At 43.1% G+C, this 18,149-nt stretch overlaps 1 protein-coding gene across 26 annotated transcripts in view; it reads left to right on the plus strand.

Moving 5' to 3' along the window:
• The window catches only part of CELF2 (CUGBP Elav-like family member 2), a 1,275,464-nt gene that overhangs the window by 1,078,219 nt on the left and 179,096 nt on the right, over window positions 1-18,149 (plus strand). For 19 of the 26 annotated variants that reach the window (XM_086918974.1, XM_086918970.1, XM_086918972.1 and 16 more), the window contains 2 exons: window positions 1,559-1,588; window positions 4,449-4,528. In XM_086918974.1, coding sequence (XP_086775100.1) covers window positions 1,559-1,588; window positions 4,449-4,528 — 110 coding nt within the window. The remainder of the gene's footprint in view (window positions 1-1,558; window positions 1,589-4,448; window positions 4,529-18,149) is intronic. The other 7 variants (XM_086918984.1, XM_086918978.1, XM_086918992.1 and 4 more) reach the window with 1 other exon arrangement.

Consider the following 18,149-nt stretch of genomic DNA (forward strand, 5'->3'; position numbering starts at 1 on the left):
CTCCAAGCGGGAGCCAAGAAAAAAGGGGGGGCCCCAAAACTCAAAATCGACATGCATTTTCAAAGGACTTCTTTAACCGCATCGCTGCAGCGGTTATTTTCGTGCTACGCAGCTTTTTTCTAAAAGCCGCGTTAGATGACGAGCTCAGCTCGTCATCCGCACACGCCCCCGTGGCTGATGACGAGCTGAGCTCGTCATCAGCATCGAAGGGGTTAAGAAGGGCTGCAGCAAAAACTGCTGAACGGAATTACACCAAATTTGGCAGGAAGCTGGATCCTGGTCTGCAGATTGTGCTGTTTTTGTAATTTGGTGTAAATCGGGATGGTTGGTTTCACTTGGCCCTCCTTCCCTTTAAAGAACATAAGGCCATGGAGTCCCCAGGGTTTAATGGGCTTAATGAGGCTTGGGAGTGGGGCTACTTCGCACCTTTCCCCTTTAAAGAACATAAGGCCCTGTGCGATGTTTGCTACGGTTCGTTTTACATATGGTAATAAAATATTACTTTAAGTTAAAAAATCCTAGAAATTAATTGAAAAAACAAAGGTTAAAGTAATTTGATAGTTAGGTGTCATAAAAAGATCTGCTTAAAAAAAACTTTAGAATTTCACTGAAATAAACAAAGGTTAAAGTAACGTTATAGTTAGGTGAATATGTCAGTGACAACATTAATGTTTAGGAAAAGAAAACCACAGTAATTCACCATTAATAGTTTGCAGAGCTAACTATAATTGTGCACTATATTTTAAGTTTAGCTCACTTTATTCTGCCAAGCTTGTCCATGGTCATTGGATTTCCTAGATAGGGAGCTCTAGATTAATGTTTCTGGGGGCTGAGGTATTAGTTCAAGGGACTAAAACAATCTTGGCAGTTTCTGTTTTGGAAACCTGGATGGCAAGAAAATAACGCAAAGGATGCCAAACAAAAAATCAACTATTCACTGAACAGATCTTTATTCAGCCAGTATTTGTCTATATTTTCAACTCCATTACACCACAGTTTAGTGTCATAAGTTGTTAGTTGTATAGCATAGTCCAGAGGAAAATGTGTTTAGGCTCTGCCTACTTCATGCTTAATTTTACAGATAAGTGTAAAAGAGTAAAATGTTCTAACACTAGTAGCCACTCAAACCTTTTGAGATTCAGAGTAATGCAACAGCTCTGAGTATCTTGCATATAGCCACTCTGAACTGTACAAAATGTGTAAACGAGGGTATATTGAGTTCTGCCAATGATGTTTATGCTCCTTAAGCTTTGATAACGTTTATGTTGGCTATTGTCATAAATGCTGCTGGTTACTTTAATCATATGATATTACCTAAAAGTAATGGTTTCTGGACATTTAGTAAATGTGGTTTTAAGGCTGCTTTTGTTGGGCGTGTGTGTGAATGTAGGCATGTGTATATGTTGCTAACACGTGTCTATCATCTGTCCTGTTGCCAATCACGAGATCAGTAATATTAACACTAGTGTCATTTCCTCTGTAAATGTAAGAGTTACTAATTTATATTTTAAAGCCAGTTTTAAGTCTGATGGTAAATTAAGACCCTTTTTAATTTTAGTGAACAGCATGAATATGGAATCTAGCAGAGGTACTGTAGTTTACTTATCATTTATTTTTTCTTTACACTTTTGTTGAGAAATGATTGTATGAACATTGACAAAATCTGTTAGAATATCTTTTGATAGCAGTTTTTAAATTGCACATGCGGTAGCCAAAACAACGAGACATACACACAAATCAAGCAGACATTCCACACAATACATGCTTGTGTTATATATCTAATATGTTGTGTACATGCACCCCCCACACTAGCATAATGTCTGTGTTCAATACACTTCATCTACATTTTACCATTGTTCCATTAAGATGCATCTGAGATATTATGTCTCCTTTCCTCACATCTTCTGAATATCATGATAATGTTACTATGTACCCTATAGCTTGGTTTTGGGGAGGGGGTGGACATGCATTCACTTTCTGTGGCTGTTCGTTTGGTGATTTTTGGGTAAAGGGTAGGCACTGTCTGTGTTCATTGAAAATGTTATTGCAGTCTTGACTTGATAATCTCACCAGCTACTGTGTACAAATCTAAGGTAAAAGGGGAAGCCTGAAAAAAACAAGTTTCAGCTTCACAATTTGATGTGGGAATTTGTTGATTTTTGGAGGTGGGGCAGAAATGGAAGTGCTCCTTGGCCACAGGGCAGCAAGTAGGTGAGGAGTGTGAATGTATCTAAAAATGACAGAGTCGGACCTTCAGGGAGGGGGGGGGGGTGTAGTCTTTCTTCATTTGATATCTATTTTTATGGTTAAAGTAATATTGCCTCAAAATTAGGCAGGGACACTAAACATATTGCTGCAGCGGTACATAATTTGTAGTGTTAATATTCTGTGTTCTTTAAAAGTGCTTTGCAGACATAAGCCAGGTGTAACTTTTGCTAAGTCCAGTCTGTTTCCCTGTGATGCCCACTGGCACCTAATGATCGAAGCAATGAGGTTGAAAGTGGCACGTTTCTTAGGTTAGGTCCTCTAACAGCAGCCAATCTGTCATTGTGGATGTTGCACACTTGGGTTTTGTTGTCCAGAGCATCAGCACCACCTCCTATATACATTAAAGCAGAAACCAGGTCCATGCCAATACTGTGTCTGCCAAGGTGGTGCTCTACCTGCAGGCTGAGTTGTCAAGGAGAGCTTTTTAGTTCTGAAGAACTGCTCTCTCAGGGACGTGGAACCAGGAGTTTCAACCATTCAGCCCATCCTAAACTTTTATCCAATGTGTGCTCTTTGGTAAACTTTTATAACTCTATAAGCATCGCCAGAATCCAGACAATTGGATTTACAAATGGCTATTTGAAAGCAATGATTTAAATGAGGTGAAAAATCACAATTTGGCTCCTAGGTCATTTTCGTTTCATTGGAATAGCCAGGTTTTTTAAACTGCGTTGATAACATTAAAGTACCTCGTAGACAAGCAATGCCAAATCTGAATTTAGTAGACTAAAATGATGCGTCAAACTTTGAAATAATCTGTTGGCTAGAATACTGAATAATGGTCATCCTCCTAGAGAGAAACACGCCTCTATATTATGATGCACCCTTGAATTCTGAGTGCATCTTTCCTGTCAACTATAATTTTCACAGAGCTAGCATTTCTTACAGGTGCCTTTCACACCATTTGCTTACAGCAATGTACTGTCGAACAGCCATTTTACTATGTAAGCATTGTATTCCATTCTAAAGGCATTAACAACGTCAGTAAACTAACAGATTATCTTCAGGGGCATTAAAGGTGTTTAGTTAATACTTAATGCTTTTAAATTCACATTTATCCTTTAGAACCTACCAATGATGAGACCTTAGCTGCTAATGGTGGATATGTCCTAATGTACAAAAACATTGCTATCTTAGTGTTCACACTCAAGAGCTAAATTATAAGTTTGGTCTGTCAGTGGGCATCACAGGGTTGATTTCGGGAATCTGTTTGGCAGAGGTCAACGAATCTGGACATGCTGGCCATGTTTCTTTTAAAGGGACTGTCTAGTCTGTTATTGTCATGTGTTTTTTCCCTATTCTGTTTTTCATGTTGGCTGCAATGTTTCTAAACAAAATTAGTATAACATTGTCCTGTATTCATGTGTTTCAGCCCAGATTGGTTTGCTTTACTTGCTCTTACAGGTAGGGTGGCACCTGTTGTGCTATCACTCCCGTGTGATGTCACAGTGAGGCAAGTAGTAGTGACGTTACACTGTGGGCTGCATCTACTACAGTTACAGCAGATGCCACTGTAAAGGCAAAATTACTTAAAAATGGGCACACATAGAGCAAAATAACACTTTACCCATCCAAAGGACAATCCTATGGAAGCGCCAAACAAAAACATAACTCATTTGGAAAGCACATGCATTTTTTTTGTTTCGTAAAATAAAAAGAACGACTAGACAGACCTTTGAAAAGATTTCTTTTAAAAAAACATTGCTGCGTAATTTGAATTACCAGCGCTGCTGAAGAAAAGAAAAAGAGTATTGAGTGTAATTGAATCTAGCATTGGGTTCACTGCTTGTTTACCAATGATAAACTGTATTTACATGTTGTAAAGTGAAAGCATATGTTTAACCGAATTTGTGTTATATTTGTACAAAATTGTAAAACATGTTAAGTTGAATAATTAAAAAAGAACTATGACATTTATAAACCAACCCTGTGGCTGAAAAGAACACTTCCCCATTTTGTTTTTCTTTCATCTATGGTCGGATTAGCAAGTCAGCACTGTGAGTACCAAACCACAAACATTTCAGGAGTTGTTTTATTTTCATGTACTACTACTGAGAACAGTGTCGTCTTGTGGCCGTTCTCGTAGACTGTGTTGGTTTAACAAGCGTCCAACCCTTTTGTCTTGTTGTTTTTTTGTCTTTCCTGCTCCCCTGTCCCCCCTTGTCCCCCCTCCTCCACAGGCTGTGCGTTTGTCACATTTTCTACAAGGGCAATGGCACAGAATGCAATCAAAGCCATGCACCAGTCTCAGACCATGGAGGTACTGTATCATCTGCCCTTTTTTTGTTTTCGTTTTCTTTGTGCAAATGATCAGGGATGGTAAAGCCATACTCTCTCCTGTACAAATCACTGCTAGGACAATTCACAGATGGACACTTCCTGTCCTAGCACTCTCCAAGAGCCTATCCTCAGGTCACATTCTTAACTGTGCCCTCACACATATGCCCCACGACCAAAAGAAATAAGTCAACCTCAGAAAAACAATTGATTCCCCGAAATTACCTGCTACCCCCTCACAACAACGAGGAGACTAAGAAAGTTGAATTTGGACAGAGGAGCTTTTCTTGAAGGCCACCTAAGTCTTGGGGAACAAATGGGAACATTTACATTTACATTTACATTTAACTTGAGGGAGAGCATAACCTATTAAAACCCGGCGTGGGAGAACAAGCACATCCCAATCTTACCTATGCATTATATTGCTACATTAAAATTCTAGCCCTGCTTTATTTTAAAAGATTGGAAAATAAAGGTGCAACCTGAGTAGCTAAGATCGCAAAATTGTATCCCTACATCAAGTACAGAAAACAGTTTTCTGCATGAAAAAGAGATAGTTTTCTTATCCATCCACAACTACCACTTTAAACAGAGTAGAGAAAATAGTGCAATTTCTTTAACTTGATGAATGCAATAAAAATGATAAAAAGGTCCAGGATTTGCTGCAAAGCAGTGCAGATGCATGGCCAGGAGCAATCGGCGGTACTCCCACAGTACTTTCACTTAGTGGGTCATCAAATTTCCGAGGTCCAAAAAGATTTACGTCCTATGGCTACATTGAGAATATGGCTTTCAAGGTGACAAATTGAAGGAAGGGTTGGGCGGGATAATGGGATCAAAAAGGTATGGGAATAAGTACCAAAACGATGGTTTAATCCTTTCAAAACCATCTGTGATTTTGTCATAGTCTCTCAGAATTTTGCACAGAAAACATCACAGGAGTGACGAGCTTTCACTCATCTTGGACTGTCCAATTTGTGATCATTTCAGCATGCATGTTCTACTCTGTTGTGTATACTGTATATCTGTGTATGGATAACCTTGTTCAGCAGTGATTTGTGGTGTTTTGTGCTGTGTTTTTGGAAATCAAAGATTTTTAAGTTATGTATTTTTTTATTTCCCCCTTCTCATTCATTGTTGCCAATGCTTGTAGCCTCCCAGAGCATGTTGGGCGCCTACGTCACCATCACAGCATCCTGTTTAGGTTTTGTTGCTTTGTGTAATGAGTGCATGAGCAGAATATGGCGGTATTCCTGGTTCAGTCGTTTCATTGGTAGCAGTGTTGGCATTGCAAGTCCATTGTCTCAGCAAGCATTAAGTAGGCCAAGGGTTCATATATTTCCCATATCATACAATCAAAGTTTTTTGCTTGCAATTTTGTGTTTTTTGCTCTAGATTACAGTATTGGAATTCGTCATGGTGTTTGCACACAATGGAAATCATTTGATTTGCTCTGTTTAAATGAACTGAATCAAAAACCGCAGGTGCACTATTTCAGCTGGAGATTCCCACATGTATAAACTTACCCAACAAACCGTTTCACAGTTCTAAAAAGCACCAATTTGCTTCCACTTCATTGTGACTACAATTTCTTTCCAGAAAGTGTAGGCTGAATTCATTGCTTCATCGAAGTCTAGCACTAACATATCAGACATCAGTTGCAAAGGAGCTTTCTGATATAATGCTGCAAGCCAATAGATGACTACCAGCTCACCATCTTCTAGATCTATGAACCAAGGACTGCGAGAAAGGACAAATGAAGAAGGCCTTGTCATTACATCTGTTGTGAATACAGTGAGACTGCATTAGAGCGTAGAACATCTTGAAGATGTGCTTATTGCCAATGGAACGGAGGGGAGAGTGAAGACGTGGGCTGGTGTACCTGAGAAATAACAGAGCACATACAAGCAAATCCTGTACATGCTGCCTCAGGACACACTAAGAGCTCCCTGTGTCTAGGGACCCATCTCAGACACTAGCCTGGTGTGTTATGAAGAGCAAGCACCCAATGGTAAAGTGTGTTACATTTGTGGGACAGGGTTTCACGTCCTTTTAAATTACATATACCTCAGCCTTGTGTTGAGCTAAGTGAGTTCAACTACCTCTCCTCATTTCAAAGATGTGCTTCCACCTTTTCATTCTGAGTAGTTCAGGGAAATAGGCAGGTTTACTGTTTATTGATGAGATCACATAAAACCGAAAAGAAAAAAATGAATTGATAACTAGGACTTGAGGTAGTAAATCAAAGGATATATGCCAGATTGCATGTCAAGAACAGTTTAACACACTCTTAAAACGGGAGGACCCAGTTATTAGATGCTTTAGGGTCCATTAAATCTTTTTTACATAATGGATGTTGTCCGAATTTCGAAGGGTTGGTAAGTAGTAGGAACTGAGACCAAACATAGACGCAAAGTTGAATGGAGAGCAAATCAGGAAAGTGCTTCAACCTTCAAGCATCTAGTTTCTGACACTCACAGAGACTTGTAAAACAAACTTGTTAAACGGCTGAACCAGGTCATTGTCATATTGGGAAGCAAATGGAATGTTCTTTAAAGAGATTCTGATAACTTCTGAATGTTTACCAATCTGCGCCTTTAGCTTAGGTAATGCAGCAATCACATCTGTACCAACCTACATTTAGTCATTTTTAGTACTTTCCTTTTAAACATAGGAAATAGAACCTGATTAGATAATCCTCACCAAACTTGGCCCAGGTACAACAAGCGTAACCACTTCAATAGCCATATCTTCTTCGACTAAGAGGCTGCTTACGATGCCTGTGGGAAAGGCTCCAACCGACAGATGGATTCTCCTAGACTGTGTCGGAACCCTTCCGACCTACTGAGTCAGTTTACATTCTGACCGACCGATTACGATGTTCGCGATTGGAAGGTAAACCGTGCGGTCACTCTGATTTGGTTGCGACTGGCTCTCGGAGTATCCATGTCGGATCCAATCACATTGTACAGCCCTATAGACAGTATTTCTGACCTCGGGATTACGATGACGATTTCCAACAGCCTTTCCGAGTCGGCCTGTCCAACACGAAAAGACTATCGGAAAGTGACTTTGGGGTCCCCTGGCCGGGCCCCCTTCATCCTGAGGCTCCGGTTGCTGGCTGAGGGGGTACCTAAGAATCCACCCTGTAAAACCATGCACTGTGTGACAGGCACCATGGGGTGCCTGCAACAGGGTACAAGGTTTTCCGCAAACACCCCATTTATTTCCCCGTAGGAGCTTGTGTTATGGCTGGTTGACGGACTGAACACGAGCTCCCATAGGAAACAATGGGAATCCAACTAAACAGTGTTCGGTCACATCGTAATCGGTCTGGCGGAACAACCGGCTGCGAGTTGGTCGGGCCTGATTCCGAGATCATGTCAGGCGAAAAGTTTCTGATTGATATCGTAATTGGCCCCTTATGATGAATTGGACATGGTCCATGGCTTGTAAGCTGTTCTCTCCTGAACGGATCTCATCTTATCAAGCCAATGGTTATTTCATTTAAGTGCACTGAGTGCCTGCTTCATCTTCTTCACTCAATGATTTTGAATTAACTGGACCAAATGATCTCTTGGTGTAACTAAAACAGCGACCTCTTACTGAAACTGAGCCAATGACCCTTTGATCTAACTAAGGCAATGGCAACTTTCTTTTACTAACTCGGTGACAACTTACTGGTCGATTGACACCTTATATTAGTTATCCAGGACAACAATTATCTTGTGTAACTGGGTTAATGTCCTCTTGGTTTAACATAGTCAAGAAGCTCATTATCCAATTGACGTAATTTCAGACATTATTGTGCTCCTATCAGTGTAAGCTACGGAGGTCGGTCATCTTTCATGTAGCGTTTATTATCCAAATTTTCTGGCAGAACCATTGAATACCTGTTTAGTATCCTCATAAAATGACTTCCTGCCTCTCGCGGAATTGCATAATGCTTCCATGAAGAATAGATGGTGTTCATAGGTCTGCACAGCTCATCTGCACAGCTCAAAGCTGAAGGAAAATGGAAGGGTATTCCTACAGGGACTTCTTTCAGTCCTACAGGAGCAAGTAGCAGAATAGACTGTGCTTTGTGCTTCAGTTTGCTGCACTTTACAACAAAGTTGTAAACAACGACGCCTCATGGCACCTAAACATGCTTTTTAACCAGCTCCAGTCACAGAGCTACTTGAATAAATAAAGAAAGGACGGATGTGCTAAGGAAAACAAGTGATTAGTGAATAGTGCTTATTATTTATACATTGTGCAGCACAGATATAAAAATTACCACCAATAGAGGTTTTATGTAATGCAATTCAGCTTGTCAATGGTAACCTATAACTCGCATTTATGGCAAGGTCTGTGTATACGGGTCTTTACGATAACAATAGCCATCATTTATTATGTACATCGAGAGAGAAGCAAAGCTAGTGATGGGCACAGAGAGGAAGGACAGAGCAGAATAAGGTTTCTGATTTATATTCACCTCACTTTCCTGTGGAAAGCCCTTCCAGAGCTGTATTAATACTTTGTCATTCCTCTGGAAAGTTGACTTTTCAGAGCTAATATGAACACCGGACACCCGAGAATCCCAATAATGCCCCATGGCATTTTTGATTTCTTGGCTAATGAAAAAAAATTGACTTTTGAAATGGAAGGTTATATATTACGCAACCGGGCTTCAACTGCGCAGGTGGAGCCCCTTTCACGGATTTCATTATTTTCAGTTCTTTGGCACACATCATTGACTAAGATAGATTTTCAACATGCCCCTGGAACTCGGATGATGAGAATGTAAACGCTCAGAAGAATAAAGTCCCCCCGGAAATAATGACTTTTTATATTCTCCTCAGCGTTCCACTCTCAAGCAATTAATCGTAACGGATTCATGGTTCCTCTCGTTTTCCAATTTTATGGTACATTTGTGATCGGAGAAATAGTGAGGTAAATGTAGGCGTTGCAGAGTTTGTAGTATCGTTTTTTAAAGGTCTCTCCATAACTGAAAGAACTTAGGTGCCTATTTTCAATGTTAAGACTGTTTTGTTATAAATAATCGAAGACCAAGGAACGCCGTATTTTTACATGGGTGCCACCCTTTGGAATCATGCCGTGGTTCAGCGCCAGGATACCTTCTTGGGTGATTAGCCACGCCATACAAGTAGGAATTGATTGATTGGTTAGTAGTAACACAAGCGGGACAAATTGAATAGAAGTCCAGCAATTAAGGATCCTGCACACGTACAGAAAATCCTTGCCCTCCAGGGCCCACACGGGTTCAGCTATTTCCTTTGAAGCATGGAGGAGAGGATATAGCCTTACGGTTAGAGCAGTCGATCTCAAATCGGGGGAACCGGGTTTGAGTCTCGGCAATGACAAATCACTTAATCTTGTCCTTGTGTAAGCAACTGGTGCTCATGTAAAGCGCTCTGATATCCGATTCCTTTGGGTCAAGTTCGCATTACATAAAATCCGGAAAAATGAAAAAAAAAAACAATGGAGGGAGGATCTGTGTCCTTAAGCAAAGAAAATCATTTTTATGGAGGCCATAGAATTTCTTGGCAATAGTGTCATTTAGCCAAGATTTTTCAGATGCCCTTTGAAGATCAGCGCTTCATAAATCACATCAGCTGTTCCGAAGACCTGTAAATACCAGGGGCTATTACTGTCATCATTTTATATAATTTTGGCAGATTCATTTATGCGAAATTTGTTGAAATTACACTATTTCGACATGTAATGTAACTATCATTTGCGACAAAAATTTAGAGCTAGCTCACTGGAACAACGTGAACTACAAAAACCTGAGAAACTACTGTTTGCGGGGCTTGTGTCTCTGTACTATTTTTGTAACATAACATGTGTCCTTGCATGCAAAATGTATTCCTGGTTGCATTTCTTGCTAAAGTATAGCAGCAAATGTGAGTTTTGCATTCTGAGAAATTTCACAGTCTACCACGGGGTGAAATTTAAATGATTCTGGCATAATTAGCTTAATTTCAGGAATTTTGCACTACACCTCTTATTTTAAATTACACCTTTACACCACTTAATCACCTTTTATGGTATAATTGACCATGATTTGCCACCACTCGTGGTAAAAATGTAGAGCAAACACATGGAAGCAACAGATAATTGAGAAAATTGACGCAGAGTTGCATTTTGCGTTAAATATAGTGCAAAATGGCAGATTTGCATTTCACACAAATCTGCTGATATTTTGTGACATTTCTTGTTATTACACATAAGCAAATTATGTGAATTTCACACGCTAACATTACCCAATTAAATGGAAGTTGGTTTATTTTCCTTAGAGAAGCCTAATTTGGTCAGAATGGTTAACAGGAGTGGCAAGCAGGCAATAAGAATGCAATCTTAGAAACAGGGAAGGCATGTTTTTGCAATTAATTGCTATTTTAGTCTCTTTCTGGGTAAACCCACACCTTTTGATTTTGACCTCCCTTCTCCTCTTTTACCACTGATTAGTAATACTATGCATTTTAAAAAGAGTTATACACACAGTTTCTTTAAGAAAATGGTGCATACGCTATAAAATAATTGTGGGATGTTTAACAGATTTCTTTCTGTGATTTTCAATAAAGCTCTGCTCACTACTGCTTGAGAGGCTAGGAGTCTGCAAAGATACTTCTCTGCAAAGTTGAGGACCGCAAGATTCACTTTCAGATTGATGTATTTTGCGTCTTATTTGCTAAAACCACAAACGAAATATTTTTACAAGCAGGATACAGGTTGCCTAGGTAATACATTCTTTAAATACGTTTCCTTTGCATGGCAACGCACCTGCTCACAGACCTACTCCATCTGACCTTCAACAATAATAATTATGGTAACTGTTTATGCATAAAACATAGTGGGGGTGGAATGCTTTCAAAAGTCTTCCCTCTAGCAAACACGATGGCCTTGTTCCAGTCCATTGTTTGCCCTTAATGCCAATTCACGCTGGGATCAGCTGTTACCACATGAGACTTGGTTGTGATCTAATGGGAACTATTTAGATACCCTTTACAAATTGGATGATCTCTTGACACCTGAATAATAATTGTTTTTATCACTCAACCTAATGAAACCTATTTACAAGTCCCAAAAGGGTAGCCTAGACTGGAGTCAAACCTCCAAAGCGTGGGTGTCCTAGCTGGAGCTACTACACATGCATCTCGCTTGCATCACTTAGCATTCCATCTACCTGATGGGCCACCTGATAACATCAGTATTAGGATTTACAGCATGCATGTCCATGTTGTACCACAAAGGGCAAGTCTTTTTCCCTTGTTAACGTTCATTCAGACTGCAGCAGGTGCTGTGACTCTATGGTAGCCCCTTGTGGAGTAACAATATTGAAAGTGGAGTAGAGAATTACATGGCATCAATATAAATCCCTTTGGTGGCTGGTAAAACTGGAGAGTCGTCTGTTAGCACATTTCTGATGATTTGTGTCCACTCCAGTAAAGTAGTGTCCTCCGTTCACACTGTTGTCGTAATTCCAATTATACTTTGCTTTTAAATGTGACAAAGTTATTTCATGCTGTTTATTGCTAGTGAGTTCTAAAAAATAAATTGAGATTTGTTGTGAATTAAAAGCTGTTGGCTTTTATACCAAGCAGTTTATTGGATTACATGCATATATGTATACAGTATTTCTATAGTGTGAACTTAGTCAGAAGGCAGCGAAGCGCTGTATATGGTCAAAGACGAGCTTAAAATCAGCAATTAAGAGGAGATTGAGCTGAGATGAGGATAAATAATGCCTTGTGATGTAGTGTTCTTTAAGAGTGTTGGACCTAGGATATCCTAGACTACATAGGGTAGCCTGGCACAGTAGGAAACAGCTAAACTCCAAGGCGTTGGTTAAGTGCTTACAGGACCCACTCACAGTAACTCAATGATTGACCACTAAAAATAAAAGACGCTACACCAATTTAGAAAAATACCAGTACCTTTTATAAAAGTTATGTTTGTTCTTTTTCTTAGGCAAAATCCGTTTACAATTAGTTCAGCATAAATTCACATAAGTTACACAGTCTTCAATACATTCCTCACTTTAGCAAGGCTAAATCACAGGTACATTTCACATGAGATAAATTACTGTCAGTTCCACAGAATACTTCAATTAATTATTCAGAAGGGAAAATTCACTATATAGGTTCAATGTGCTACTTTTTCATAGGCAAGGCATGTACATTACCCCACTGCTCTCAGCTTCCAGAACAGCTCAACAGGTGTCTACCCCCAGCAGCGTTCCTCCCAGTACTTGCAACCAGCTAGATAGCTAAAAGGAGACAAGGTAAATTAATAAGGCTTCCTCGTATCTATCCTATGGCTACATCACTCTTGAAGTAGACTCAGGGTGATTAACTGCCTGCAGTGGTGTTATGCGTGAGCTCTGATTTCAATTGGCACTCTCTGGCCCAGCCTCCAATATACTTGCCCAAAGCACAGGAACCTAGAGGTTCGTTACCCTTCTCACTCCCTCCCTTCGTATATTTATGTTCACAGTCAGCGAGTTGTTATTCAAGTTCTCACAATGTCTACTTCGTGAGGACCCGGCACCTCACGGTTGCGCTGGCTATTGCCGCTTCAAAAATCTCCTGTCCGCTGGCACAGCCGCCTCCCGCTTCCCCACGTTCCCTGCTTACTTTATCTGTGAGGCGATCCGACCGGAGTTGCCCCCGCGCTCAGTTGTCTTCTCCGGGCGCTGACGACGGGGCCTCTGCAGAGTCGGCGTCGGGGTGGGGGAACGGGAAAGCTTACTGCCGGTCTGGACGCTCCTCCGGCGGGACCGTGGCGGCGCTTCTGCCTCCTTCCGCGTCCCCTCAGGCTGGAGCTCCGCCTCGGGCGCTCCTCTTCTGACGCGGCCGAGTCCTTCCTGCAGTCAGGCTCCGCCTCAGGCGCGCCCCTTCTGACGCCGCCGGCTTCCTCCTGGCTCCGAACTCCGCCTCTCCTCCCACGATGATTTCTTCCGTCAATACGGAACAGCTGGGCACTTCCCTCGCGTCTGAGTCAGACGTGCCGTCGGCGCTGCACCCAGGTAGGAGTCTCCGCGGATTTCACTGCCTTTCCCCACAGGATGAGAGCCAGTCTCGAGGGTGCTGACTGTGGCTGACGCTCCTCAGCCGGGCAACACCGCTCCGATTCGACGTCCACCTGATCCGCCCACAGCCTTCAGGGCAGGTGTGCAGGACTTCCAAGGGTTGCTTGATAGCCGCTGGCAAGGGTCTCCTCACAACACGACCCGGGATTTTAGGAACTGGTCATAATGTCTCTGGTCACGCTTTATGGATGACGTGACAGTGGGGTTTGGTCAGCCTGAAAGGGGGCACTTCCCAATAACGCGACAGCCGGCCCACAGGTCGATCTGGTCACCACTGGTGCGCAATCCTCCTCTACAAGTCGCCTCTCTCCACACTGGTCACTCCTGAGACTGCACAAAATGGCTGCTGGTCACTGGCCTTTTATAGTGTGGCCTGAGACCTCTGGAAGCCACTAGATGTTTCTGGAACCTTCCTCATGTTAACCTATGGGTCTGTTCTCCTGGAATGTCCGTTATGGCAGTTGGTGGACACCATTTTAGGTTCCTGAGTGTCCCTAGATTTTCCAGGAGCATAACTAGGCCTCACAGAATATGAGGGGAAAATGGCGTCATAGTCAAGGAACACCTAGCCCCCTGACAGCACTGAAAAATCCTGGTGGATATATAAAAGATAAAAATAGAAACACTGGGAGGCTAAGGGGGACAAAAATAAATAATGTTGGTTAGAGCACACCCAGATGCAGACAGGTCTAACAAAGAGGTTCGGCTATTTCCTAATTAGGAGCAGTGTTGAGGCAGTCCTAATGAATACAGGGACGTTGGTCCAGATCCTGGATCCATGGATGTGAAGGGTCTGGTTTTTTTTGCTCTTCTTAGTCTGCCCTATGTTGGTCATCTGGTTGTGGGTGTGCTGAGATCAACTAGAGATGGTGGGTTTGTCTGCAATATTATCAGGGGGTGTCAGTGATGATAGCTTTGTAAATGATGCAGCAGGTTTTGTAGATGTGCAGGCTGGCAAGGTGAGCCAATGGAGTGTCTTAAGGAGGTGGTGGTGTGAGCATATTTCTTCAGGTCCAGGATGACACATGTTGCAGCATGTAGAATGCCCCCAAGAGGTGCCGTTGTGGCATCTCGGAGGCTATGAAGTAGGGCATTACCACCAACTAGATTCCATCTTCCAGTTCTGAAGATTCTTTCTTGAAGAAATGCTGTGACTTTCTTTAGACGAGAGAGCTGGCACCAGGCCATCTGTTTTTTTGGCTTTATGCTTCTTGAGGGTGAGGTTGGTTTCCAGGGTGAATTAAAATGACTTGGTAATGCTTGGTATTTCTTCAGCTGCTACATCAGACCATCTCTGCACAAGAAAGTCAGTCAAAAAACACTACACTACGGGGTGTGTCCTTGGGACTACCGAGAGGGTGCTCGGCCACGCGGTGGGAACCGCAATCCTTCATTTCCAAACGCGGCAGGAGCCGCAAGGGAGTCTCTGCAACGCGGCAGAGCCTCGAACATTTTCAAACGCGGCAGGAGCTGCGAGGGTGCTCGGCAACGCGGCAGAAGCCGCAATCCTTCATTTCCAAACGTGGCATGAGCCACGAGGGAGCCTCTGCAACGCGGCAGGGCCGCGAACATTTTCAAACGAGGTAGGAGCCACGAGGGTGCTCTGCAACGCGGCGCAATCCTTTCATTTTCAAAAGCGGCAGGAGCCGCGAGGGAGCCTCTGCAACGCGGCAGAGCCGCAAACATTTCTAAACGCGGCTGTAAGCTTCTTTCCCCTGTCCCCCGCCCTTGTCCTCGGTGGGAGCCTGGCTGCTGCCCGCTGCCCGGCGCGGCTGGATGCGGCGAGAGCCCCCCAGAGCAGGAGTTACCCACAAAGGTGAGGTGCAGCAGGAGAGTTTCTGCGGACATTTGCTAACGCCGCAATACTCCTCCCCCCCCCGGGGGGCGCACAGCACCTTTTACTTCTGGGAAAGTCGCGAGGCGGCACTACTGTGGGCAAAAAAATCACTCACGGGCAGATATATCCGCCACCAGCCAATTTTCAGTGCAGCAGGAGCTTCTAAATCTTTTTCAGGTGCAAAAAACACTCATGGGCAAAAGAAAAATCTACAGGGCATTAGGACTGCAATCCCCAGCAGCCCAGGGAACCACGTGACCGCATCCTAGCGCCAGGAGGCGCATAAAACTATCGTCAACCCTCCCTCGCGGGGCGCATAAAACTATCTTCAGCCCTCCTGAGTGGGGGGAGCATTTAGGAACTTGCCTGATTGTTGCTGACTTTGCCGCTGGGGAGCCCGGGTGGAGGGCTGTTGCCATTCTTGCTCTCTGACCTGCTGGGGTTACCGCCTGCCTTCCGCTGCCCGCTCCCACTTCCATCTGGGGAAGCGCCGGCCGCCACGTGGAGTGCAGGTCAGGGGACTGCAATCCCCAGCAGCCCAGGGAACCACGTGACCGCATCCTAGCGCCAGGAGGCGCATAAAACTATCGTCAGCCCTCCCTCGCGGTACGCGAGCGGGACGCCGGGCTAAGCCCGGGCAAAGGGCGGGCCCTCTGTGGCCAGAAGAGGTCGGGTCGGGGCACTCCTCTTGGTTGGTCTCTTGGGACTAAGGACATGAACTAAGGTATGGTTAATTAGAGACCAACCATCCAGAGCCTACCAACGAATGTTCCTGTTTATTTTTTCCGTAGCCCCTTAGTCTTCCTTAGTCTTCCTAGATATCCATTGGTCTCACACAAGGTGTGTGCAGTTGGGTCTTTAGCTTGTCGCATCATGACCTCTAAAGGGTCAGCCAAACAATCTGCCTCTCAAGGAGGGTCACTTAAGGGGACACTGGACCTATATTTAACTAGGGTAACATCAGCTTTTGAGTCAATAGAACATAGCCTCCCTAAAGACACCATAGGTAGCAAACGATCCCCTCCAATCTTAATTGACTCGCCGAACTCTTTAATACAGAGGGAATTAAACGCCATTTGCAAAACCAGGTATATCCCCATTGAACAGGGAATTGAACAATCCAGTTGCACAACATGCCCTACGGGTATTGGATGCTCTCAGTTCAGGAATTCGCATCAACTTAATAAAAGTCCACTGGAAATCCCAGTCGTAACAACAGATAAAATTACCACTCGGGGCTAGCACATCCTCAGGTTCTCACCCAGAGCATAAAACGTAAAGGTATGAAATATAAGGGGAAACCATCGAAATACCGAAAAACAACCACCCCGAGACACCCAAAGCAGGTCAAATACTGGAAACCCCTACATCCCTTTTACCATCTATTTTGTTGGCCCACTTTGAAGAATTGGTAAAAACCCTATTATCCACGCTTATCGAAAGGTTAGAGAGAATTGGGGAAAAGCTCTCAACAATAGACGACAATATCAAGCCAGCTAAGTCAAACAAGCAATCTCAGAGAATTGCTGCTTCAAAAATGTCTGACACGACTGCACACAGCAAAATTGCCCAGAATAACCCATCTGATCCTGTACTATCAGTTATTAAAAACAAGGAGGTAGCCAATGAACTGACAATGGCCCATAGTTCTGTTCCCAGAGCTGGGTGGTCGAAAGCAGGCAAATGTTCTGAGGGGCTAGCCGAGAGTAATAGATCCATAAATTTACCACCAGAGGCAGCACCCTACGTATGTGTCCTCTCGGGAGTGCCTGCGCTCGCTACCGGGAAGATTGAAGGTCACCAGGACCAAAAAAACAGAGTCCAGTTTTGGCTGACAAAAAATAGACCGCTTCCATCCAACATTAACGGGACAATCCTAAATGTCAGAAGGGTGGGGTGGATAGGCTCCCGTCCCAAGAACATAGCAGGAGACCTGGTCATTGTCAACTTCCGGGACAACTTGGTGGTCCCTTGTCTACAAAGTTGGGAGCCACAAATAGGAGATGGGCCCATATCAACACTTGAATTGTGCGATTTTTACCCAAGAACTGCATATTCGCCAATCACTAGGTGGAGCGTAGAGGGATACCACCGGGGGGGCAGGAGGGGTCCTGTACCAACTAGTTACCAGCAGTTACCCCCCTATAATTACTAGAACCTACCCCTTGGCCCAGATATGTTACTCTGATAGAACAAGGATATCACTCCTACCAACTTTGTATTGTTTGATTGTAAGGAAAACTGATGTATTTTTACCTTAAATTTTATGTTATTTTAATGTAAATTAATTTTGTATTTTGTATGCTTTTATGGTTAATAATCTTAACCGAATAAAGTACCTACTGACTGACTTGGCATTTGGTGGACAGCGTTTGAAACCGTCAAGTTTCATGAGATTGGCCCAGGTTTATACTGTATCTTGTTTAGTAGTCTTGGCAAATACCAGGAGTTCTGTCTTTGTTGAGTGGATCTTCAGGTAGATGCTGGACATCCAAATCTGGATGATGGGCTAGGAGTGTTTGAGGCATTGGATGGCTGAAGGGGAGGAGACTTTCAAGTAGATTTATCAACTGAATATTAGTGAATCTTGATGCTGTTGTCTATGAGTAGAAAGCCAAGTGGCTCCATATGAAGACTGAAGATGACAGGAGACAATATGGAGTCCTTGGG

This window comes from Lissotriton vulgaris, chromosome 1_1, assembly GCF_964263255.1.
Source record: "Lissotriton vulgaris chromosome 1_1, aLisVul1.2, whole genome shotgun sequence".
Taxonomy (NCBI): domain Eukaryota; kingdom Metazoa; phylum Chordata; class Amphibia; order Caudata; family Salamandridae; genus Lissotriton; species Lissotriton vulgaris.